The following is a 25,999-nucleotide window of genomic DNA, read 5'->3' as shown; positions in this document are numbered from 1 at the left end:
ATTGACTGAATATATAAAAACTACTTGGTATAACTAGCCTAGTTTTCTCCTGGTGATGTGAAACTACATCTTTTGAGGTAGGCTCTGCTTCCAGACTAAATAGAATAAATCAGGCACATGAAAGAAAATTAAGCAGTTTTTAAGTCATTTTAATAAATCCTGACATTAAAGGTATCCATTATTTTAGACAAACAAATCCACTACAAAAATATTTACAAAGTAAACTAAACACAATCAGTATTTTCAGATTTATATACTTGATAAATATAAACACTCAAGCATGAAATATATACAAACCTTAAACAGATTTTAAAATTACCTGCAAATGTTTGAGTAATTGCCTCAAGGTAATCAGTAATCTTTTATTTCAAATACATTTGAAAATAATTAGTTTTGTAACATAAACATAGGATTGTGGAAAATACAGCTTGCAAACAAAATCATGTTTTGAGAATATTTTCTTTGGTCATGATCTGGATTAATATTGAAAATATTTAATTAGCACAATTGTAGCAAGTGCTAATTTAACAAATGGTTAGCACTGTTCAACTTTTAAATCTACTTTTCATCTTTTAAAATACAAAAATACTTAAATAACTGTTTCAAAATGAAAGCAACTCATCTTGTATGATTTGTTCAGATAAAATTGCTCTGCAAGATGATTAGCTGAAGTGAAATAAATAAAATTTCACAGTGATAAGCATTATTATGCATTTTTAAATCCTGGCTTGCCAGTGCTAATTTAAATACAGCTTCTCATGGGATACCCCTCTGTAATCACCTCAGCCATTTTGAAATAAAACTAAAAGGGTTCATTTCCCTTGAGTGTTATTCAAGTAGATTTTTGTTTTGATGCCTTGGTGGGGAGGATATAAAACAAGCATTGCAGATTAGCCGTCCGCTAGAAATTCTTAATTGTCATTACAAGTGTATTTGAATGCAAGTTAAAAAAGAATAATTTGTAAGGATCAACCAGAACTTACACTCCCTTTTGGCAAATTCAAAAATCTGTCACGCTCTTAATCTTAATTTCCAACCTTGTACTTCAAAGTATAAACCTTTACTTATAAACCTTTGTAGTCATTCCACTGGTGTCCATTACTTCCCCATGACATCTCTCCATATCATGACGTTTGAATGAATTGCAACATATGTTATCTGATATATATTGTAAAATCTACATTAAATATATACAAGTACATTTCTTAAAGCACAATAATGGCAGAGGGTACATACATCTGCAATAACTACATCTAAACTCTGGCAGTTAAAACTTATTAACAGTAACTTTGTATCACAAAGACATTCACATATTACATCAAAAAATAACTCTGGTAGTTCTCAATGATAATTAGCAATGATGTAATATCTGTGCCAGTTAAAACACGAGCTAATAAATCCCCTCTAAAGCACAGACTAATGGGATTCAAAAACACTCCAATGGACTGAGATAATATGTGGTGCTAAGCTAATGTAGCAAGCCCAGATCCATTGCATAGGCACAGGATATACAGTGCCTTGAAAAAGTATTCAGCCCCCAACTCCTTGTTCACAGAAATGAGTATTACAACCTGGGATTTTAATCAATTTAACTGAGAATTTTTATTTGTGAATCACACGCTTATTTCTTCCCCCTGCAGTAGAGCCCAAAAAATCAGGGGAAATGATAAAGCATGAAAAGCTAAAAATGTGTTACCAGACTGATGTGCAGAAATAGATTTATGCCACATGTACTGCTTAGTATCATGGCCAAAAGGTTTCATTTTAGTCTCATCTTACCACAAGACCTTTTTCCACATCTTTACAGTATTTTCCAAAGTCTTGACAGGTAAGAATGTGCTTTTAAAAAAAAACAGGGCTTCTTCCTTGCCTCTCTTCCATAAATACCCTTTTTGTACAAGACCGCAAGAGATTGTGGAGCCATGAACTTTATCCTCAGTTGCAGCCACTGACTTTGGCTGCTCACTCACGAGTGACTGTTGGCAGCCTCTCCTACAATTGCCATTCTTCTCCATCAACTAAGTTTTGGGATGGCCTGACCTAGGCAATGTGGCTCTAGTTTCATATTTTTTCTCGCCTTTTCACAATGGACTGCACTGAGCTCCGAGGTATGTTCAGTGCCTTTGAGGTAGTCTGATACCCTCCCCCAGATTTGAGCTTCTTTATTATGATTTACTCGTCTTGAATACTCTTTTGTCTTAATTTTGGTCGGTTTGTTGGAAATCTACCATACTGCTGGACTTTACAGAGATGGGGTATTTATTCTTATGAATTCATTGAAAACAAGTAATTTCTAATTTTCTACATCAACAAATTTGGGTGAGTTGGTAAAGTAATATGTATATTGCACCTGAGGAAAGTTAGCGTAGTAATTTTCTCACAATTTTAGTTTTTAACTTTTAGCAAATTGTTGACAGGTTTTGGATTTTTGTTTTTGATATTACATGATGCACAATGTTTTGTAGATTACCTCAAGAAAGTAAGACTTCAATATATTTTAAATTTAGAAAATGAGAGTTAAATGTGAAAATATTTGTGCGGACTGAATACTTTTTCAAGGCACCGTATTAATAATGTGTGTATTTATTGAATTTCACAATCTGGCCATTGACTTTTCCCAAAATAAAGTAGAAGATCCAAGTTGGTTGTACTGATGATGTCCCACCTGTTCAAAAATGAGGGTCTTGTCATAGGAGAATACTAGTTCGAATGTCTGAGACATTGCCTGGGATATTTATCATTTTCACCACTGGTGTTGTGGCCCTAGACCTAAACAAACCATTGATCCTTATTATAGTGGTCTGAATGCCAATTCATTTAATATGACATATTTCAGGAAACTGTATTATACGTAGAAACTAAAATGACATTTCAGTCTCTTTCAACACTGTGCAAAATATGTTATGCATTCGATACAGAGTACACTGATGATCAGAATTGTAGAAGAAGCTAAAAATCTTTTTTTAATAGATTATGATAACTGAAGCGTGTACTTGAACACTTGACAAGAGACTCTTGAAAGGCTATTCCCAAGTACACTTAAGTGTGCTACTAAGAGCCGGTACTAGCCTGAATGGACAGCAGACATAACTGCTTCCACACAAGAAATAACTATGCACCATTAAATGTAACTAGGAATGAAGTTTGCATTTCAGTGAACTTCCTCTCAGAGATCTTTCTGTATTCACGCAGTTTCCACTTCTTTAAATTTTTCAACACCAATTAAAGTGTTGCATTCTAGCATTGTGTCCATTTTCTCTTGGCTTCTGGAGTCAATAGGTGTATCATAGGGACTACGACCCTCAGAGCTGTTCCGTATTCCATACCCAAAGTAGATCAAAAATCCTAGAGAAATTAAAAGATAAGTGCAAGTTTATAGCAACATATATTTCATAGTTTTCATAGAAAATGCCCCAAAATGATTTATCCTCATCAGAAAATAACTCATATTTTATAAAATAGAAAAAGAAAGCCAAGATATAGTTATTGTACTTATATACAAAATAGATATATTAATATGAGCCAAAAAAAAAATCCTTTTCAGTCTAGACATGTATACCAACAACTTCAATCGTCTAAGCTATAGTCAAAGTCACGCATTGAGATAGAGCTCCTGATAATACTGTGGTAACACATCACAGCAAGAAGGAATTATTAACAGTTTTGATAAGAGAGGATGTAGAGAACATTTTCACTGTGGGAATAAGCACATCTAGAAGCCATCATTGTAAGACAGTCACCAAAAATAAGCAAGGTAATTTAGAGGGAATTTCATTACCCAAAGAGTGATGAGAGGATAGAACTTGCAACCACAGAGAAGTGAGGTGAGCATAGACAGAGTTAAGTGGAGACTGGGCAAGCATGCAAGGGAAAAGGGAATAAAATATTACATTGACAGACTTAAATGAAGAATGATGGGCAAAGTGTTGACTGAAGATAAATGCTGGAATAGAGTGTTTGGGATGAATAACCAGTTTCCGTGCTGTAGATATCCATTGTTATCTTAAATCTTCAAAAGGTAGGTGATTGATCTGAGTGCATATTTAGCAGAATAAAGGGCAAAATCTTTTTTTTTCCTGGGCTTATTACAAGATAATATCACATACAGATGATTTACAGCAAAAAAAAAGATTTTCCAAGTTTAGCTTTTTATTCCTCTGTCCATGAGTACAGCTTCAACTGCTTGGTACATCCTACAGCCCTGCATTACATTCTTTTACATTCCCTTGTCTGCATCCTCATTCCTTAATTGCTGTAATTACTAGTTTTGAATAAACCTGTTCTTCCCCCCACCCCATCACTAAAAGGCTCCAAAAACCCATTGACTACATGACCTCAACAACATATCCCATGGCAATCATGGTCTCACCCTATCAGAGATTGCCCCTCTGTCAAACCCATCCTGCCTCCCACTTACTGTCTTAAAACTAGCTTGTTTTCTCTCTTTCCTGGTTCTGACAAAAAATATTGATCATAAACTTTATTTCTCCTTTCACAGATGCTGCCTGGCCTGTTGAGTATTTGTAGCAATTTCTCTGTTTTTATCTCACATTTCCAGCATCTGCAATTTTTATTCAACTTCAAAAGCAAAAGCTGGTCACAATGAATTTCTATACTATTTTAACAGGGGTATTAATGAAAAAGGATCTAGTGCTTTTAAGGATATTAATGGTTTGCTTATCAGACAGTGAGTTTATAAGAAGTACAAGTTTGTTTATAGTTACCGATAAGCATCCAAATTCCAAACATTGCCCATGTGTTCAAACTCATCATCACCATTAAGTAAACATTTATGAAGACACTGGCGATAGGTATAAAGGGGAGGAGTGGTACCTAGAAAGACAAAGGGCAGTGATCAGTATTTGCTTAAACTATGAAGATAGCATATTTCACAAAATCTAAGTACTGTACATGATGGAAATACTTAGGTCAGATAGCAGCTGTGGAGCAAATAATATTTTGTTCTCTCTATATACTGCCTGCTTTACCGAGAATTTACATAATTTTCTATCTTATCACAGCTTTTTGTTCTAATACTCAAGGAGAGATCAGTTTTTCTTCCTTACTGATTGAAACATGGTGCAAAGTCACCTCAATTGTGTATTCTCAAGGTAGATGAGTGGGCAAATTCATGGCAGATGCAATTTAATGTGGATAAATGTGAGGTTATCCACTTTGGTGGCAAAAACAGGAAAACAGATTATTATATGAATGGTGGCCGATTAGGAAAAGGGGAGGTGCAACGAGACCTGGGTGTCATTATACACCAGTCATTGAAAGTGGGCATGCAGGTACAGCAGGCGGTGAAAAAGGCGAATGCTATGCTGGCATTCATAGCAAGAGGATTCGAGTACAGGAGCAAGGAGGTACTACTGCAGTTGTACAAGGCCTTGGTGAGACCACACCTGGAGTATTGTGTGCAGTTTTGGTCCCCTAATCTGAGGAAAGGTCCCCTAATCTGAGGAAAGACATCCTTGCCATAGAGGGAGTACAAAGAAGGTTCACCAGATTGATTCCTGGGATGGGAGGACTTTCATATGAAGAAAGACTGGATGAACTGGGCTTGTACTCGTTGGAATTTAGAAGATTGAGGGGGGATCTTATTGAAACATATAAAATCCTAAAGGGATTGGACAGGTTAGATGCGGGAAGATTGTTCCTGATGTTGGGGAAGTCCAGAACGAGGGGTCACAGTTTGAGGATAAAGGGGAAGCCTTTTAGGTCCGAGATTAGGAAAAATTTCTTCACACAGAGTGGTGAATCTGTGGAATTCTCTGCCACAGGAAACAGTTGAGGCCAGTTCATTGGCTATATTTAAGAGGGAGTTAGATATGGCCCTTGTGGCTAAAGGTATCAGGGGGTATGGGGGGAAGGCTGGTACAGGGTTCTGAGTTGGATGATCAGCCATGATCGTACTGAATGGCCGTGTAGGCTCGAAGGGGTGAATGGCCTACTCCTTCACCTATTTTCTATGTTTCTATGTTTCTATGACAACAGATCTTGGGGGATGATACACATGCATTCCAAACTTTGGCAGTGATTAAGATAAGCAAAAGGCAACCTAGATATTATTGTATTTCACTGCGGTGTGTCTTAATTCAAATAGTGGAAGTAAATAACTGGAAATATAACCAAGGAAGATAGGAATCACTGCTACTTTTCCGATAGAAAAAGGAGATTGAAAGATTTACCTTAAAAGTAAGTGGCACTTTACTTTGTGGCTGTTTCCACATCACGAATGTAATGACTACAACCACCAGACAGAGAGCCCCAAGCAGCATTACCCAGAAGACGTGTGCGTTCAGTATTTCCACATGATATTTGGCAATAATAATGGAAATACAAGTCAAGACAAATGCTGGAATGGAATAAGACAGGAATTTTTAAAGATGCAAGGTATGACACAAATTTTGTTATTCAATGAAAAAAATGGGCTAGTGTTTAATGAGCCAGGGCTGACTAAATTAAAATCTCTCTCTGTGGGTGCACATTAGATACAGAAAATAACTGTTTAGACTCAACCAACATTTTACACCAATCACATAAGATTGTTTCTTCCCCCCCACCAGTAGTAATAACTTTGGAATAAAAGTTCATCATTAAGAAAAATGTGTCCTGGCTGCTCACCAAACCCCATGTGAAATAACATGATCATATCTCTTTCTTTATTGGATCCTAAATCCACCATATCCGTGTATGGATCATAAATTACAATTTCTATTATGTTCATAGGCATAATGAGTGTAAACTCGTCATTATCTGAATGGTGGCCGATTAGGAAAAGGGGAGGTGCAACGAGACCTGGGTGTCATTATACACCAGTCATTGAAAGTGGGCATGCAGGCACAGCAGGCGGTGAAAAAGGCGAATGCTATGCTGGCATTTATAGCGAGAGGATTCGAGTACAGGAGCAGGGAGGTACTACTGCAGTTGTACAAGGCCTTGGTGAGACCACACCTGGAGTATTGTGTGCAGTTTTGGTCCCCTAATCTGAGGAAAGACATCTTTGCCATAGAGGGAGTACAAAGAAGGTTCACCAGATTGATTCCTGGGATGGGAGGACTTTCATATGAAGAAAGACTGGATGAACTGGGCTTGTACTCGTTGGAATTTAGAAGATTGAGGGGGGATCTGATTGAAACGTATAAGATCCCAAAGGGATTGGACAGGCTAGATGCGGGAAGATTGTTCCCGATGTTGGGGAGGTCCAGAACGAGGGGTCACAGTTTGAGGATAGAGGGGAAGCCTTTTAGGACCGAGATTAGGAAAAACTTCTTCACACAGAGAGTGGTGAATCTGTGGAATTCTCTGCCACAGCAAACTGTTGAGGCCAGTTCATTGGCTATGTTTAAGAGGGAGTTAGATATGGCCCTTGTGGCTGCAGGGGTCAGGGGGTATGGAGGGAAGGCTGGGTTCTGAGTTGGATGATCAGCCATGATCATAATAAATGGCGGTGCTGGCTCGAAGGGCCAAATAGCCTACTCCTGCACCTATTTTCTATGTTTCTATGTTTCTATAACCGCATTCAGTGATATCACAACCAGTCAAATGATCATTCACACAGAATGTTCCACAAAAATGTCACAAAGAAACTTACACAAAATTCCAGCACTTATGTAAATAATTAATCCAGAATTTTTAGTGGGGTGATTTTCCTTTGGGTTAAATAGCAGCTTTATGGTCAATGAAGTCTTGTCCTCATTGTTGATTTGGTTTTCCAGGTTGCCTTTGTTTTCTCCAAATGGAGTCATTTCGTACATATCACATTTAACAAGCTGAGAAGGCTGATATCTGCAAACAGAATAAAGCCAAGATTAACCCTTTGTGTCTCCACTTGGAAGTTGAACACTGCTGTGATCTGTAAATGTATTACTGTTGCTTCAACTTTGCCGGGTATAAACAATGGAGCCTATATTTCAACTACCTTCAGGAATAGCTTTACAATAATCAAGATGGAATTGCCAGCTTCTTAAAAGCAAGGTTTTCAATAAATGCTGATCTTGATCACACAAGTGAATAACAATAAAACCTTTGTTTATAAGGATCCTCTGCATATCAACCACGTTTCACAGTTGCTGAAATCTTGCAATAAACTGCTAATCGTTGGCTGGAGAAGAATGGCACCAGAAACTACCAACTAACTCACCTGAGGATAAGAACACAAACTGCCACCAAAGAATAGGCAAGCAATGTACCAATAGACATGAGGTCGACTAGGACGTCTAGATCAAAGAACAGTGCCATGATAGCTAGAACAAAACAGAAACAAATTTGAGTATATTCATAAGGTAGTTTACACTGTCAACCTCATACACTCTTCACTTATATGGTCACACCTTCCACCAAGTAAAAAAAAATCCAAATGTATCTTTCTTAAAAGGGGATTAAGTCATTATAAGCATTTAAGTACTCTGTTAGTTCTGCAAGTTACTTGTGTGTGATAAGATTAAGATCTAGAGGAAGTTTATTTTTTAAGTCATCTAATTGTTCATTCAGGAATGAGAGGGAGTTTGATATTAAGCAGGCCATTGAGTGGAAATACCCTGAAAGCATAACACAAGCTTTCTTCACTTGACTATTATACATATTTGTATCTTTATTCACTGAACAAGGAATTAATTGACAAAACTCCCAGGAGAGCAGTATTTCACTGGAAAATGATTACTTCCAACTCCATTACTCACCAGCCACAATGCCAGAAACAATGGTTGCATGTACCGGTGTCTTGGTTTTTTTGTTCATATTCCCTAGGAAGCGGAAGAGCAATCCATCCTCAGCCATAGCATATATGACACGTGGCATAGGGAACATGGAGCCTAACAGACTAGAGAAGAAGACAGTGGAAATGAGATCAAGAACTGCTTAACTTACTTCACCTCTCTTATAATTTGCGCTACATGCCTTAAGAAGTTTTGCAATCAGAGCTACTGGCATTATTTAGAGATTAATTATTATTTAAGTCATTCTCTTTCTCCCATGCCACCTCTTGAAAATGCAAATCTTTATTTCACTATATAAAACCAACTTCCAATGACAGGCCTGGTGGTCATTATTCCTGACAGTGACTGCTGACAAGCTGCGCAACTGGAATGCTCATCTCATTTATATCATTAGCAGTAATGATAGGGCACTTTTCTAACAATGAGCAGTGGCAAGAGGCGAAACAGTGTGCAAACCCCTGGTTAGGACTGAGGAGAAGAAACTCCCAGAGATTCCTTCATAGACCAAAGGCATTGTTGCGCCTAATGTAACACTCTAGACGCCCTAACTAGCACATTCTAGGGTCCGAACACTTAATCAGACCTAAAATTGCTGGATGTACTCATCAGATTAGCCAGCACTTGTGGAAAGAGAAATTAACAGCTCAGACTAATGACCTATCAGAACTCTGATCAGTTCTTCTGACTTTTTTTTTTACTTTCCCAGCTCTGCAGTTCTTTTTATTTTATTCCTGATCTGTGGCTGATTAGACTCACTGAACTATATCGGAGACATTATCTAAAGCCTAGTGGATCCGAGTAGTTACCCTGAATAAAAGTTCTGTTACCTGGTGGAGAGGGCACAGAGAGAGCCAACTGCCACAAGGTATCGTGCATGGTCCCAGCCAACATACTGGAAGGCCTTTGGCAACGGGCTTTCATCGTCCAGGATGTAGTATGGCATCATGAGCGTGAGAGCAGCGGACACTCCAAAGTATGCCACAAAGCAGATCAACAGGGAAACAACAATCCCAATAGGAATTGACTTCTGAGGATTTTTTGCTTCTTCGCCTGGAAACAACAATAAACAAGGGAGAGATGTAAAGTGGCAGAACCATAAAGCGTTGAAAATCTGGCACAAAATCAAGACGTGATGAAAATACAGAGCTGGGCCAATCTTACCATCTTTCAGACAGAAGCTTATCTGCTTGATCCAATCTATATGGAAGTTAAAATCTTGCTACAAAAGCCGTCACATGCTTTCCTAGGTCTGGTATTGATATATTCTAGCACTTTACAGTTGATACTCCCGAGATCATGTTCATTCCCTACAGATCTTAATTCCTATTCTATTTAATTCTATATGAAAAGTCTTTATCGTTTACTTATCTCTTGTATTATCTCATTATAGGAGTAATTTCATCCTCAATGACTAATGCTCCTCTTGCTCTTCCTAACCTTCCAAAATTGAACTGACAGCTGACTTTACTATAACCTGGTAAAATCAGCTGTCAGCTCACCCCAGTAATGCTCACTCACACATTGCGATCTGTCTTGCAGAAGGTGGTACACAACTAGATGCAGCAGAAATGAAGGTGGGGAGGGGCTCAACATGATCTAGTCACAGTGGGGAAACGGTGAGGAAGGAATTTGCTAAGGTTGTCGACTTGCTTTGGGGTTGATCTAAAAGTCCTTATTCAGTCCTATTGCTTTTCACTTCCATCTCACCGCTCATTTCTGAAGGTGCATATGGGGTAAATATGCATTGCCAACTTTCCTCTCTATCCTCTCCTTGTGTTATTTTAAATGCTCAGTATATTCAACCTCTACAGACACTGGAAGCAGATGAAGAACGATCTGTCAACATCGCCTACTGAGAAACTGGCACTGAGAGGGGCATGCATATAGAGCATGCTGGGGCAGGGGAAATGGAAATTCTCGGTGTTTTAGGAAGTCCAATACTGATAGACCTAATCATAATGCAGCAACATTTCCACTTCTACTGTAGAACAAGCCAATCCACTATTTTCTATGGTGTTGGCTAGCAAAACAGAAACAAAGGTAGTCACACAGTTCCATGTAGGAGCTTGAAATCTGAGTACAGTTGCACATTTGTGAGGAAGGTAAATTGTGCTGATACATGTTCAATAATACATATTATTGCCAACCAAGCCTCTCTGCACACTTGGGCACTTATTTTCAGAATTGAAATTCCTTATCAAGGTGGCACCAGAAATGCTTTGGGCTAGATACATGGAATGCATGGGCATTACTTTGGCTATATAAAAGACAATTAAAGCTCCTGCGAAACAGGCATTGAAAACTTTCATCATTATCACCTTCTGAAATTTGAATGTTATTTGCATAAACTTTGGTCTGTACCTGTAGCTGCAATACAGTCAAATCCTACAAAGGCATAGAAGCACGTTGCAGCTCCTGAGAAAATTCCAAAAAGTCCAAAAGGGGCAAATCCTCCAGAGCCAAAGTTTGCTGCTTCACAATAGGTACTGAGAAACAGACAAACAAAATATTTCTATTAATAATGTCCAGAAACCTTTGAAACAAACTGGATAATTAAACAAATACAGAAGTCCGTAAGTATCTTTCCTTCACATAAATATATTTGAACCACCAGAAAGAGGTTAGCTTGAATTGGGTGGGAAGATAATAAAACGGTTAAAACTCAATCCCATTTTTGTTTCTAATAGAGATAGTGGATGACTAACCACACACATCAAAGTTGCTGGTGAACGCAGCAGGCCAAGCAGCATCAATAGGAAGAGGTACAGTCGACGTTTCGGGCCAAGACCCTTCATCAGGACTAACTGAAAGAAGAGCTAGTAAGGGATGACTTGTCACCTCTCAGGTGGGGAGCTGGTTATTAATATTATTAAAGGGGGTTGCATTCATTGTATTAACATGATTTTTAATTAAAATCAGCTGTGGTCAGCAGGATGAATCCAATTATTGCCTTCGTAGCACTGCTTGCATTCATGGAAAATCAGGAATATAATCTCCAGTTCTGACCTGTCAACTTACTTCTCTTTGTAATGGACCAAAAGTCTGTGCAACATCTCTCCTCATTACCATTTCTCCCAGAGTCAGACAGGAACCAAGTGGAAAATGTTAAAAGGCATCCAAATAAATTTCACTGATTTTAGGAACGTTCTCAAGCCTCCCCACCAATGAGGACATCTTCAAAAAGTGGAGACTCAAGAAGGTGACATTCAATATTAAGGATCCTACTATCCAGGGTATACTCTCTTCTTATTACTACTGTCTGGGAGGACATACAGGAGCCTGTAGACCCACATACAATATTTTGGGAACAGCTTCTTCGCCTCTGCCATAAGATTTCTAAACAGCCCAATCCATGAGTACTACCTGGTAATCCTTCCTTCGCAATATTAATTTAGTTAGTTGGTTTTATTGTAACTTAGTTATTTGTTATACCTGCACTGTATTCCTGCCACAAAACAACAAATTTCATGACTAATGTCTGTGACAGTAAACCTGATTCTGAAACACAATGCACGTATATTGCACACAGGGCCTAGTGACTGAAAGCAACCTTATACCATTATATTTTAATACAAGTATTTTCATCATTACCACATTTAGAAAATTGAAACTCAGTTGCAGAAAACTTTCATACGTAGCTATAGCAACAATACTGTTAAACCTTACTAAAGTATAGAAGTATGTTTTTCATTTGCTTGGCTACCACGCACCTCTAATGCGTATCTGATATTGGGAATGTACCCGAATAATGAAGAGGGGGGAATTCCTGAGGGCTAGCTTGTGAGTCCCGCTGGAGAGAATATATCTGAATGGATCCCGAGAAACATGATACTCCTCAAAAGCACTAATATTAGGTTTACATTGGGTTTTAACACATTTACAATCAACATATTAAGGACAGGATTAAAGTATCAATTGACTGTTGTTTGTGGGAACCCCTATGCCTTTATGACTCTCCCAAAGTAAATCAACACTTTGTAGAGAAGGAAAAGGGGGAGTGAAAACCAAAATCAGAATCAGGTTTATTATTACCGGCATGTGACAAAAGAGTGTCGACAGAGAAGTATCCTACGCACACACCTGTTTTTGAGGCAGGTTTCATTGTAGTCAGCCTCGGTTAACTGCCAGTTCTTGATGTCTCCTTTCACAAATCCAGAGATGATAACAAAGCCCAGAACAGCTAAGTTTATGACAGTAAATACTTTGTTCACTATTGCTGACTCGCTCACCCCAAATGCCAAAAGACCTTTTAAAAATGAAAGCACAAAACAGGCGTTTCAGTTTTCCATTCACTGAATAACATTTACCAACATGATTATTTTAAAATTAAAGAATTTTGTTATTTTTGAAATAGTTAAGAAATTCACTCTGTACACAAACCGAGAGATATGATTAGGGAGCTCATACGAGAGAAGAACAACACAAAGAAAGGGCTGGTCCATATTAGTGTTTGTTTTCTGCAGTGCGGTTTGGTTGGGCAGGGCTAGAAGGGGAGACTCTAATACCTTTTGATTCCAAAAAATGCAAATTGAATTCCAAATTATGAAGCCTTTCTTTGAGTTGGCTCCAGTCCCGCCCTGAAGACTGCAGTTTAGGTCACTAAAGACATGCAAAACACGGGTGGTTAGAGAAAATAAATTTTAAACATCTATGACGTAACTCTAGTCCTACTTTAATACTGAGACGAATCTTGCATCATTCAAGATTCAAGCAAATTTCACAGTTTGTTTGGTTTGGGTACAGACCTCTGCAGTGCCCAAACGTTTATTGCTTCCACCCATTCAACTCACAAGAGCATTCACTGACTACTGCACTTCTACTTATTTTGACTGGTGTCTTACCTGTGAGAAGCAAAATTAAGATGACGGCAAATATATCTGGATAATTAGCAAGCACGCCAGGATAGTTCATTTTCAGGTATTTTCCAAAGAAAAATGAAATTTTATTGTCAATGAGGTTGTCAAAAGTGTAACTCCATGCTCGAGCAACACTTGCTGTACCTGAGAAGACAAGAGGCAACGTCAGTGCAGATTCCAGTCAGCACAGATTCGAAAACTCTTTGTTTTTTTTCCCTTTGCTTTTCTTAGTAATACCACACTAAAGCAGTGGGTGGCGGAAATGAAAAGTGTTCCATTCTACAGCAGTGATCTTCCTCTGTGTGAATGACACAAAGTTCATCTCCAATGCACACAATGTCATTAATTGTACCAAACTGAAAGTGTATGAAAATATTGTATTCAGGTTATAATGTGACATGCCATTCCCAAGACCCAGAGTCAAAAATTCTGTCTCTTCAATCATTTTGTTATTAAAGAAAACTAACCACCCAGTTTACTGTAGCATATTTCAACACTCACTTCAACTGCTTGTCTGGTCAATTAGCTCTATATGAAATATTTAAATCTAAACCAGCTACACACTTTTCCTCTTCTAACTTTGAGTATCATAATTCTTGAGACTTACTAAACACTTTCCCTGTACCTTAGGAAGTAAATCCCACCAAATCAGGAAAAAAAAACAGTAAGACCTCTCTAGATCTATTTTCTAAGAGTATGGATATTACCATCTTCCATCAGCTTACCTTCCTCCTCATTGAAGGAGGTCCGGGGATTGTTTCGTTGCTGTTTTTTTCTGTGGGGGGGGGGTCGGAGATTGTTATTATTACTGTTTTTCTTGTGTGGGAGAAGGGGTCAGGGATTGTTATTGTTGCTTATTTTTTCTGCGGGGAGGGGTCAGGGTTTTTTTCCTGCAGAGGAGGGAGTCAGGGATTTTTATTGTCATTGTTTTTTTAATGCTGGGAGCTGGGTGGGGGATTCAGGGGGTCAATGAGTTTTGTTTAATTACTTTTTCATGTGTATTTTGTGGCTATCTGGAGAGGACAATTATCAGAGTTGCATACTTTGACAGTAAAATGAACCCTGTTTGAGTATTACTATAAACAGTGCACCAAAGAAAGCAACTTAGTGTTTAGTGTAAGCTCATTATTACCCCTTGTAATGTACACACTAAGCATCCACTCCACTACATCATCCAGCTCTCCCATGATTTCATTATAGAAAACCCACTTCAATTTTCCTGGATATCTCAAACAGTTCACAACCAATTACACACATTTTACATGTAATTGCCATCATATCAAAGGCAAACAATGCAACAAATGTGCATACTGCAAAGTCCACAAAGACCATTATATAATCTAATCTAATTTTGTGGAGCTTGTTAACTGAACCCTGCTGGCAAGAAACTTGGGAGAACTTTCTGCTTTTACACAGGCATCTTGATTCATCCAGGAGGGCAGACAAATCTGTTTTAGGTCTTTTTTGGAAAGAATGCATCTTCATTCTCCGTGCGAGTTCCCTGATTACCAGTAACATTTTATAGTTATTTATACCACCTCAGTTCAATTTACAATGGATGGCAGGAAAATCCCCATCAGAACTTTTATCTTTCACAGATTATAGGAGATGGGGGCGCAAAATAAAGCATGAGCTAAACACTAAATCTCAGCTTTACGCCCTATTTTGGTTTGAAGAGGAAGTCAAAAATAAACTTAAACTTACCTAGTACATATGATAGGATTAAATTCCATCCCGTTATAAATGCCCATATTTCACCCACAGTGACGTAGCTGTAGAGGTATGCAGATCCAGTCTTGGGGACTCGAGCTCCAAATTCAGCATAGCAGAGGCCAGCAAGTACAGAGGCAAGAGCAGAGATCAAGAAGCAAAGGACAATAGCAGGACCTGCTTTGTCCCTGGCTACTTCACCTGCTAAAATGTACACACCTGCCCCGAGAGTACTGCCAACCCCCAGAGCAACGAGGTCCAACGTCGTCAGGCACCTGACAAAACGAGTTTCGTCTGTGCTGCAATCAACATTTCTTCTACGAATCAACTTCTTTCCAAAATTTTCCAAGATCTTGTTTGCCATTTTGATGGGTGTGCTGTATTTTAAAAAAAAGTCTGTTATATTTAATACTTCTGCAGTTTCCACAGCACATAAAATTTCTCAAAACACTTCAGAAAGATTCTGTTCATGGACTAAGCAGGATTAGGAAAATTAATAGATGACTTTAATCAAAAGGTGGCAATTGACATTTATCGAGGTTCTTTTTGTGCTGAACACCCAAAACACGAGGGTAAAGTCAAGAATTCTAAAATAAGACATGACAGATAAAGACGGGCAGTGCAAAAGTGTTACAGATGGATTGAGAACAATGTACCTAGGAAGGAGTTGATATACAAGGGCTGATTGATAAGTTTGTGACCTACAGTAGGAGACGAGTTATTAACTTCAAACTTTCTGCATTTTCACTCAAAGAGTTGAACTGCACGTGCATGTAACAAGAGCGGTATAACTCATCTCTTTCTACCTTAGGCCATGAACTTATCAATCACCCCTGCTGTGGACCACTTCTACAAAGAAGGATCCGTATGCACCACGACCGCTGGGCTAAGTGTGTACATGTAGGAGGGGACTGTGTTGAAAAATAAATGTGCTAGGTTTTCTAAAATTAACTCCTTCTACCTTAGGCCACGAACTTATCAATCACCCCTCGTAAAAACATCAGATGATTGAACTTTTTTTTTGCATTGAGGAGTCTATATTCAGAATGAGTAGTGCCACCAATGGCCAAAGTTGAAAGAGTGAGCAACTAGAATTTAGATGTTTACAAAGTCTGAAGTTGGAAGAGGTGATAGGAGGAAGCAAGGAGAGACAAGAAACACTACGGTTTAATACGGCAAATAGGATCTTTCTTGTCTGACAGTGTCCACTTCTTCTAAATTCCATTGTTCAGGGCTGGCCTGTTCTAAAAAGTTCAGATAAATTAAAATTCATGCTATTTTAATATTGATAATGTTTACTGTTAACACAAGATATGCAGTGTTATAACTACAAATACTAAGGACAAACATGTCTACGTTACCAGGCAACGGTTGGAATTGGGAGGATTCTGTTTAATCGTTAACATCTAGTAAATACTAGAGTAAGTAACCACATATTTTAATGCTACCAGCAACCATGGTTAATTTATTTTCAAAATGAAAATTCCTAAATAACAAACGAATTTGATTTTACCCTTTTCCCTGTCTGCCAAAGGTAGACAGGTTTCCAGCTGTACAATTAATAAGCCCAAGGAACTTCTACATGAACAGTCTTCACGGGCACCTTTCCAATAAAACCAATCCGGGTTTCAGATTTACATCCAAGCCATTATGTCATCTTTCTTTCTAAATATGAAGGTCATGAATGCAGGAGTATAGTGTTTCCAAGTCAAACTAACCCAAGTAACAATAACAATTATAAAAATAAATCTTCCTCTTTCTGAACTTTTGAGTAGTGACTAGAAACATGCAATGTTTGTATAGAGTCCTCCCAACACCAAACACCCAAAATTCCTTCCCCGAAAACGAGTTTCAGCAATTATACCATTCAAGACTGTCTATATGATGCACTTTCAGTAACATATTTTATGGTACAATCTTTATACATAAGCAGTTTCTCACACATTGTTTTACTGCTACTCCAAGAAATACAGAGGTTACACATACGAAGCAAAGTAAGACTATTTGCTTAATGAGTTTTCAAATTTCTCAACAATTTCTTTCAATTTGATATTATTACCCATGTTTTGAGGTGACTGACTCTCCAATATACGCCAAGAGTATCTGACTTGTCTACAAATACTGATTTAGGAGATCCTCTTCTAGTTGGGTTAGTAAAATCCTGAGTCACATCTAAAAACGAGCATTGAGCATTTTGGTTTCCTCACAATATTTAGGGCATCAGTGAAGCTTCCACTGTTAGTTGTTAAGCCACTCACGATGAAGTCTCGGCACCAAACGTCAACTCTTCATCCACTTCTGTAGGTGCTGTCTGACCTGCTGAGATGCTCTAGCAATTTGTGTGTGTTGCTCTGGATTTCCAGTATCTGGAGAATCTCTTGTGTCACTGTTAATTTGATCCTGCTAACCACCCTGTAACTCTCCAAAAGATTTAAATTCACAATAAATTTGTAGAGCACATCCTGACCAACTTTCTTGTCAAATGTTGCACAGTTTTCTTGCAGTATTCAAACCACTGTTTTTAGCAGCTCATACAGAATGAGTCCACGGATTCCACCGCTGTCTTGACCTTACCTTGATGTTCCAAATAATTGTGAAGTTAGATGCTTCAGTTTATATTTCCAGTATAAGGAAGTGAGTACTGAGTGACTAAGTCCACCTCTCTATGAGGAAAGCTGTTTGCAATCCACGAGGACACATGATTGAGAAATATTTCAAAACTTTCTTAATCTTTATCAGTGCACTACTTTTACGTTGATCCGATTACACTGAAGCTGTTTTACCATCAGTCCTCCACAAAGAAAACAGTGTTTCTGAATGCATGACAACAAAGCATGACTGGTCGCTCCACAGCCATTTAACCCCATTATTGTGACAAATCACGGTGTGCCAGACAATCTATTTTAGGTTCTCTTTTACTTACACTGGCTTAATACAAATCAATAAGGATGGGAGGATGCTAGATTGTAAATGGGATAAAAGGCAGTTGTTTATGTTTCATTCCAACAGACTTGTCAATGTTAGCCCGAGTGTGGAAAAATCCATTTTGGATATCATTACAAAGATATTGTTAGTCAAATATTTTTGGCCTGCAATTACACAATCTTCAACAGGTAGACAATTGCTACCTGTTTGATGAGGCAGCTTGACAGGGCTGGAACCCAGAGCTGCAATCAATGGCATTCTGTGACAGACCCTTCACTGTCGGAATTAAGGAAAGATAAATCCTACGGTCATTGTGAATCAGCATTTGTTTTCAACAGCATGGTTTCCAATATTGGCCAATCCTGGAAAATGCATTTCTCTTCTTAAAAGGATATGCTGTTCCACAGTAACAATAATTTTAAAAGAGAAAACATATCAGCCTATATAGAAATTTCTGAAAAATAAGCAGGAAATATTTTTTCTGAACATTTCTGCATCAAAAAGTTTCTATTTTGTTTGGCAGAATTCACCAAAGAACTAACACCTTGGGTCGGTGTAAGGTCTATGAGGAAGTTAGAAAAATGAAAACAGAAACCTTTAACTGCCAATTGGGCAAGCAAGTTTCCAAATAGTTACTGCAGGAAACAACTTTTATAAAGGAAGTGTTTTTACTGTAATTTGTATTGCCTCACTTTTGGAGCAGGAGCTAAAAAAAACTTGAAAAAAGAAATAATGAATAATGCTCCTCTCTGAACTAATCCTGACTAGACTTATGCAAGACTGTACTTAGAACCTCCCTAACTGCTAGCAGAATCAGTTCTTATCCAATTGTATGGAGCTTTCCAGATTCAGCAATGAGCAATGAAATGTTGTATGAAGCACTCAACCCATCACTGTTTTGTCATGAAGTGCTGGAAAACATGTTTTGAAGTGTATTCCATTTCCGTAAGTTTTCAAGAAGTAGCTGGAATTAAGCTAAATTCCTGTTTGCTTTACCAGAGTGTATTCTCTTCAAATGTTCAAGGAGCCTGGACGGTTTCATTGTCTCATTTGAAATAACTTTTTCACACAACAGACACATTGGCTGCTACTGGTTGCTTGGGGCTGGTATAAATCCAGATTTCAGGTACTCCACACTATACTGTCTACACTTCTTGTTCCTTTAGTCTGCTCTGCCATTTTTGTCATGGATTAATGACCACAATCAAGCACTTATTGTTTAAGTCCAACCTCAAGCACTGCGATCAATAAAGGGGAAAGTTATGACATCATCTTAGCTCAGGCAAACCTGACTCTTTGTCTGAAGGTACATACAAGTGGGGCAGCAAGATCTTGGTTGGGCCATGGGTTAGAAAAATAAGGTCAAGACCATTCGAAAGGGCAGATTCTGACCTTTACCCTATGGATGTCATACCCTAACTCATAGGAATGCGTCACTGTGTGATTAGAGTTTAGGAATCGTACTAGCCAACATTGTACTACAGCAGTGAATGGCAATAATGCACAGAGTGGGCCCAGAAATAACACTATTCCTTCAGTCCAGATTTCTCATCATATGCCACAAAGAGAAGTGTCACATTGCTTCTCAACAACTATTACGAGAAGGGGTGACATAACCTACTTTGGGAACCACGGCTCTAAACAAAGCAGCATACATGAACTACCTTGACTATTTATTTACGATTGACAGTCTCCATCTTGGTGCCACAACCCTCTAGTGCACTATTAACACCCACACAGGAAATGGCTGCCTCACTTGTAAGTGTATTATCTCTCCTTCATCAATTCCAAATCATCTTCTTCTTCTTCTTCGGCTGTCCATCGATTTCGATGTTGACTGTGCTGAGAGTTTAGTCTCTGCAGGCACGTTTATGGGCCACAAGACCAGCATTGGATCGGCACTGTCTCCCACATCGGTTGCACTTGTGATTTGACTGGTCTAGCATTGAATGTCTGCGTTCATGACCAGCTTCGTATTTATTCTGCCTTTTCTCCTCGATAGCTAGGATTGACTTCTTGACAATGCAGTGCCAACTTCTTCTGTCCAAAGCGTCTTTCTCCCAGGTGTTGACGTTCATGTCAGTGTTCTTCATATGGCGCTTGAGCACATTTTTGTAGCACAGCATCTGACCACCGTGCTTCCTCTTTCCTTCATATAGCTCGCCATAGAAAACACCTTTGGGTAAACGATCATCGCTCATTCTTGTGACATGACCAGTCCGACACAGCTGAGAAGCTGTAATGAGCGATTCTACGCTGACTGTCCCAGCACGTTTGAGCATCTCCACATCTGGTACCCTCTCTTGCCACTTGACACTTTGACCTTGGTTGCCATTTTAATGTCGTAGCGAGACCAAAGTCGCCTCTGCAAAGCACCAAAGACTTTTGTAGCTGATTGAATTCTCCTCTCAACTTCCAGATCTGATGAGTTGGCGTTGGTCACAGCACTTCCTAAGTATGTGAAAGAGTCAGAACATTTCAACACTACCCCATTGACTGATACGACTGGTGGTTGGGTCTCACTGGGACTACACAGAGGAGGCTGGTACAGAAGTTGGGTTTTGCAGACATTGATTCTTAGGCCAAAAAGACTGGCAGCAAACAAGAAGCGGTCTACAATTTCTGGAATCACATTAACATCAGTAGCAACCAGGGCTGAGTTATCTGCATACAGAAGCTCTCTGACACATCTCTCTCTTGATTTGGTTGAGGCTTTGAGTCTTGCCCAATAGCCTGAGCAAGCTGTAGCTTTCCCCAGTATCGCAACAAACCATTCAAGCACGATTCACTTTTTTCCACACTAAAATAACATCAGAGAAGTTTAGCCAAGAATCTGTGTTTCTGCAACAAAATTGTAACTCCCCTTCTGCCCCACAGATACATATCGTTGCTTAATGCGGTAACTATTTCTTACAGAAAATGATTGCTGAGCAATGAGTTAGAGAAACCCATGCAAAATGAATGCACATTCAACTACAGTCTTGTAAATTTAATTTAATAATGTCAGCTTGTATACATACATATCTTTTAATTTTGTAAAGCATCCAACAGCGCTTGAAGGGAACCAAATCAAACTACATCCATCTGACAGCAAGCCATGTGAGTTGTTATTAGAGGTAAAAACTAAAAGCCTTGCAAGAATACAGTTTTGAGTTGAAGGACGGAAATGCTAGAATCCAGAGCTTTGTCTTTGCATATACCTGCTTTTATGAATGCTTTCGCTAACCTGTCCTCTGTGTTAAGATCATAAAGTCCAGGAATCAAAAATCACAAGAGTGGAGATCTAAAAGAAGAACAGAAAATGCTGGACACAAGCTTCTGCAACAAGCGTAATAGGTTTAATGTTTCAGCCCAATGACCTTCCATCAGAAGTATTTTTCAGTTTTGATGAAACTTTCAGTGTGATCTGAAGCACATGCTGGTGTCAAAATTATTCTTGAGTCCCCTGAACAATCACAAACTCTGAATAAGGCTCACAAACACAATAAAAAGTCAGCTTTTTAGCTCCTTGTCTGAAATATCTCTATTTCTCCAGTGAAACCAGTGGCTATATCAGATCTATGTGGGCCTCTGCCACATTAACCAAAGTTTTTATTTGCTAATGGGCCATTTAAGATATAGGACCCATTATAACCAAGCTGAATTATGGTCCCATAGACATTCAGCTCAGGAGTACAGGCTGCAGAACAGCATTTAAACATTGTTATAATTGTATAGGAACCGGGTATTGATAGATGATAGTAGATGATCAGCCATGATCTCAGAATGGCGGTGCAGGCTCGAAGGGCCAAATGGTCTACTTCTGCACCTATTGTCTATTGTATACTTCACATAGGAATATCCAGGCCTAAATTAATAACCTGCGCACATTAAAAACCATTTATCACTCCATCACAAACGCCCTGTCTCTGTCTAAACATATATGGAATTTCCCCCCAAAAATTTCCTCTTTACCTTTTCACCAGGTACAATATTATAGCTGTCACTTACCAGAAATGGCAAAATCAGGTACTGAAAAGAATTCTGTACTTCAATAGTCACGGATCAAACTGCGCACCAAAATCCTTCTCCTAACCGACTGATACTCAACAATAATGATGAATGAAGTTTTAATTCTCTGCAATGAGGAAGTCCATTAAAGACAAGCTTGTGCAATATGGGTTTTTCAATTACAGTAAAGCTTGCTTAGCTAGTATTTTTGTTCTTCCTTGATTTGTACTTCCTTAAGATTTAATTGCATAGAGTGTACTGATTTATCATAAGTACCTTCTGATCAAAAAAGACATTCAAAGAATTTTGGATGAACACTCATCTAAAAAAATGGAGATGATACTTGTAACTGTTTTACATATAAGCATTTGATTTTATTCCCTGAATTAAAAATAAACATTGCAGTGTGAACACTGGTAATCCTTGCACTGCAGCCATTAGGTCGACGGAAAGTCGCCCTCATAAATCATGACCTAAATATTAGAGCCAGGGAATAGAACTTGCTGCTATAGAATTTGTGAAAAGGATAAATAAGCACAATTTTTCTTTCAAATCATGCTCCTTGATGTGTGTGCATATGATGTGGCCTTTCATTACAGAAGATTATGATATGAACAACTTTTTTAGGAAAGCAAAATCACCCCTCCCCAACATAACACCAGGTTTGCATGTTGACTCAAGCTGAAATGACTACTGGGGATACAATGCCACAGGTCTTCTACAACCCCAAACCATAGCTAATTTCTAATCCTGCTTTGATTTTCTATTCACATATAAACCACCATTTGTAGGGGGGGGGGTCATTAGATACCACAGAAAGCAGGTATCCAGAATAATGTCTAGCTACTTGAGGAACACTAGAGAGAGCACTATATTCTTTCCTTTAATATTTATCCTATCTCTTCACGGTGAGCAAGATCCCCTGTCTAGCATGCCACTACATCCCCATTCTCTAACCAAAGAAACCCATTATTAGTTTGTGTACTTCACTTAACTGATGAAAAAAATTAGAGAAATCGTCGTTTATTTCTGGCACGTTTCGTTCCTTATTTAAGGATATTCCACTAGTTATTGAACATTCATCCCATTTAAAAACTCAGGTGAACACTTGACCGACTGTAAGTTGCAAGGGCACTCATTGAAAGTGGGCGTGTGGGACTTGACCATAAGACATAGGAGCAGAATTAGGTCATTTTGGCCCAAGTCTCCTCTGCCATTCGATCATGGATGATTTATTTTTCTCTCTCATTCCATTCTCCTATCATCTTCCCATAACTATCGACACCCTGACTAATTAAGAGCCTATCTACCTCTGCTTTAAATATACACAATGACTTGTATCAATTAATTTCAGTTTCACCACCCTGGCTAAAGAATTTCCTCCTCATCCCTGTTGTAAAGGGACATATTTTTTATTCCAAGGATATGCCTGCTAATCCTAGACTCTCCAACTACTCCTCTCCACATCCTCTCCATGCCTTTCAGTATTCGGTAGGTTTCCTCTAAACTCCAGTGGATACAGGCCCAGCGCCACCAAATGCCGGTTAAATGGGCTCTTCTTTGGCTAGTGTGGTCTCACTGAGTCAAATTGCTTCTTTCGATTATCTAATTTTCTATTATTCTAAATCAAAACAAAAGGAAGGTACATTACTTTGCATTCTCACAAAAGACAATGCAATCCACTATCTGACAATATTAAAAACAGGGTCTCACCAGTAAGTGAACTATGTGGATTTCTTTTTCATTACTCATTAATTACTAGTAAAAAGCACCAGATTAGAGACTCTCATATCAACAGAATGAAGAATCAATTTGGTACTTATTTCCAGATCTGCTGATGCTGGGATGTCACAACCTCTGAGTAAAGGTGATCTTGGGTGCAATATTGAAACCTGATCCAAACCTACTTAATCCAACTGACCATATCAGATGGACAGAAAATTGTTTTAAATCTGAGCCAGCTCCAAACCGTAAGTTCCTTTGGGTTTGGGTCAGTTTGCCAGACTTTGAGCACCAAGGTCCATTTATAATTCTAGGTGTGCCAATAGTGGCAACTTTTACAGCTTAATCTTCCTACTACTTCTTAGAAATTAAATTTGTGTATCACTGGTCAACAGGTTATCGGCCGGTAACTACATTTGTAGTGCTTACTCAGTTTGTGAGCGTTTGACTAGCTTCATTCAGTTGGAGGGATTAAGGCTGAACTGAGAGAATGTGCAAAAGCTACTTACAGTGCCAACTTCCAACCAACAGCTCTGCAGTCACAAGGGTATCACAGTGCATTCTAAGATAATTTTTTTTTCAGATCTAGGCATTGTTGGCAAAGCTTTTATTCCCACCGTTAATTGAGAAAGAGGCAGCCTGTTGCCTTCTTGAACAAATCAAGTCCTGCTGGTGAAGGTAATCTCATGATGCTGTTGGGTTAGAAGTTCCAGCCATTATCAAGGAATGGTGAAACATTTCTAAGTCAGGATGACATGAGACTTGGGAAGGAGAGAGGAAGCATGGAGGAGTATGCAACTATTCCAATAAACCTGAAATCCACATCCTTCTTGGTGGTAGAGGTCAAGGGTTAGAAAGGTGCATAGGTGAACAAATGCTGAGTATTTGTAGGTGGTGCACACTGCAACCACTGGTGCTGGAGGAAATAAAGGTTTGAGTGAAGGTGGTGGCGGGCACAATTTAAACTGACAGGATCAGGACAGTGTTGAGCTTTTAAGAGTTATTAGACTAGTAAATAGGAATGAATATTTTACATCATTGGCAAACATCCTTAATGCTGTTTTGTGAGGGAAGGAAAGATTGTTGAAGGAGCTGAAAATGGAGATTATTGACTTTCAACCTTGATAGCCATGATGCAATTATGCAGTACTTCTACTACTCTATAGTGTTACAGTTGTAGTGGAAACAGGAACAGCAGATTTCAGTAGGTTTCTTCACTGAGGTGAGGCTCTCTCACTGTTTCCCACCGAGGTTCAGGTGGAGAAATTGCTCCCAGAATACCGTTCCTCTGATCCTCTTTCTTCCTCTGATAGCCCTGCTAACCGCTGTCCTACTCGGTGTCATTTCAGCTCAAAATCTCCCCATAATGTTGCATTACAAGCACTTATATACTTATGAATAACTGGTTTGTGCAGAAGTTCTGACATCAAGAGAATGGTTTTATCAATAGCCACACTACTCCCTGCAGTCTGGAAATGTCATTTGCTTTCCTTCAGAAACATGAGTTGCACTTGGGCATATATGCTGCAGCTGGGTTAAGAATGGGTGGATTGATCCAGCTGACTTTTGTTTACAAAATGACACAGTATTATTGTAAAGATATTTAAAATTCTTCCTAATTATGCAACAGGATCTAAGACCATTGCTGCAGTTTACACTACCCAGAACAATTTATCCTTCTGTAGTAACACATAAAATGCTGGAGGAACTTGGCAGGTCAGTCAGCATCTATGCAGGGGGAAAAAAGTCGACGTTTTGGGCCAGGACAAATACGTTGACTATTTATTCCTCTCCATAGATGCTGCCAGACCTGTGGGGTTCCCCTACCATTCTGCATGTTACTCTGGATTTCCAGCATCTGTAGAATCTCTTGTGTTTATAATTAAACCTTCTGAATCATTTCCGACCACAAATAAATATATATGACTGTCAGAGATCCCAGTATTGAAAGCAGTACAGCTAGCACCTTTTCAGCAACTAATCCATATACAGGTTATGTCTTATTTGAACAAACTGACCATCTCAAATAGTTTATTTTGACTCTACTACTAAAATAGAAATATATGTTTGAGTTTT

General features: G+C 38.7%; 1 protein-coding gene across 3 annotated transcripts in view; it reads right to left on the bottom strand.

The window, feature by feature from the left end:
* Nucleotides 1-138: 138 nt before the first annotated feature.
* Nucleotides 139-25,999, bottom strand: part of LOC134353042 (cationic amino acid transporter 3-like) — a 35,085-nt gene continuing 9,224 nt past the window's right edge. For 2 of the 3 annotated variants that reach the window (XM_063060868.1, XM_063060869.1), the window contains exons 2-12: nt 15,281-15,663; nt 13,562-13,720; nt 12,801-12,966; nt 11,082-11,206; nt 9,548-9,770; nt 8,685-8,824; nt 8,147-8,249; nt 7,598-7,791; nt 6,192-6,358; nt 4,725-4,833; nt 139-3,345 (exon numbers count right to left, since the gene is read on the bottom strand). In XM_063060868.1, coding sequence (XP_062916938.1) covers nt 3,185-3,345; nt 4,725-4,833; nt 6,192-6,358; nt 7,598-7,791; nt 8,147-8,249; nt 8,685-8,824; nt 9,548-9,770; nt 11,082-11,206; nt 12,801-12,966; nt 13,562-13,720; nt 15,281-15,650 — 1,917 coding nt within the window. In that variant the 5' untranslated portion in view covers nt 15,651-15,663 and the 3' untranslated portion in view covers nt 139-3,184. Of the gene's footprint in view, nt 3,346-4,724; nt 4,834-6,191; nt 6,359-7,597; nt 7,792-8,146; nt 8,250-8,684; nt 8,825-9,547; nt 9,771-11,081; nt 11,207-12,800; nt 12,967-13,561; nt 13,721-15,280; nt 15,664-22,201; nt 22,282-25,999 lie in introns of those variants that run through there. The other variant, XM_063060870.1, reaches the window with a different exon arrangement.

Source organism: Mobula hypostoma, chromosome 10, assembly GCF_963921235.1.
Source record: "Mobula hypostoma chromosome 10, sMobHyp1.1, whole genome shotgun sequence".
Taxonomy (NCBI): Eukaryota; Metazoa; Chordata; class Chondrichthyes; order Myliobatiformes; family Myliobatidae; genus Mobula; species Mobula hypostoma.
The sequence above is the reverse complement of the archived record's forward strand: the minus strand, read 5'-3'. Positions and strand labels throughout refer to the sequence as shown.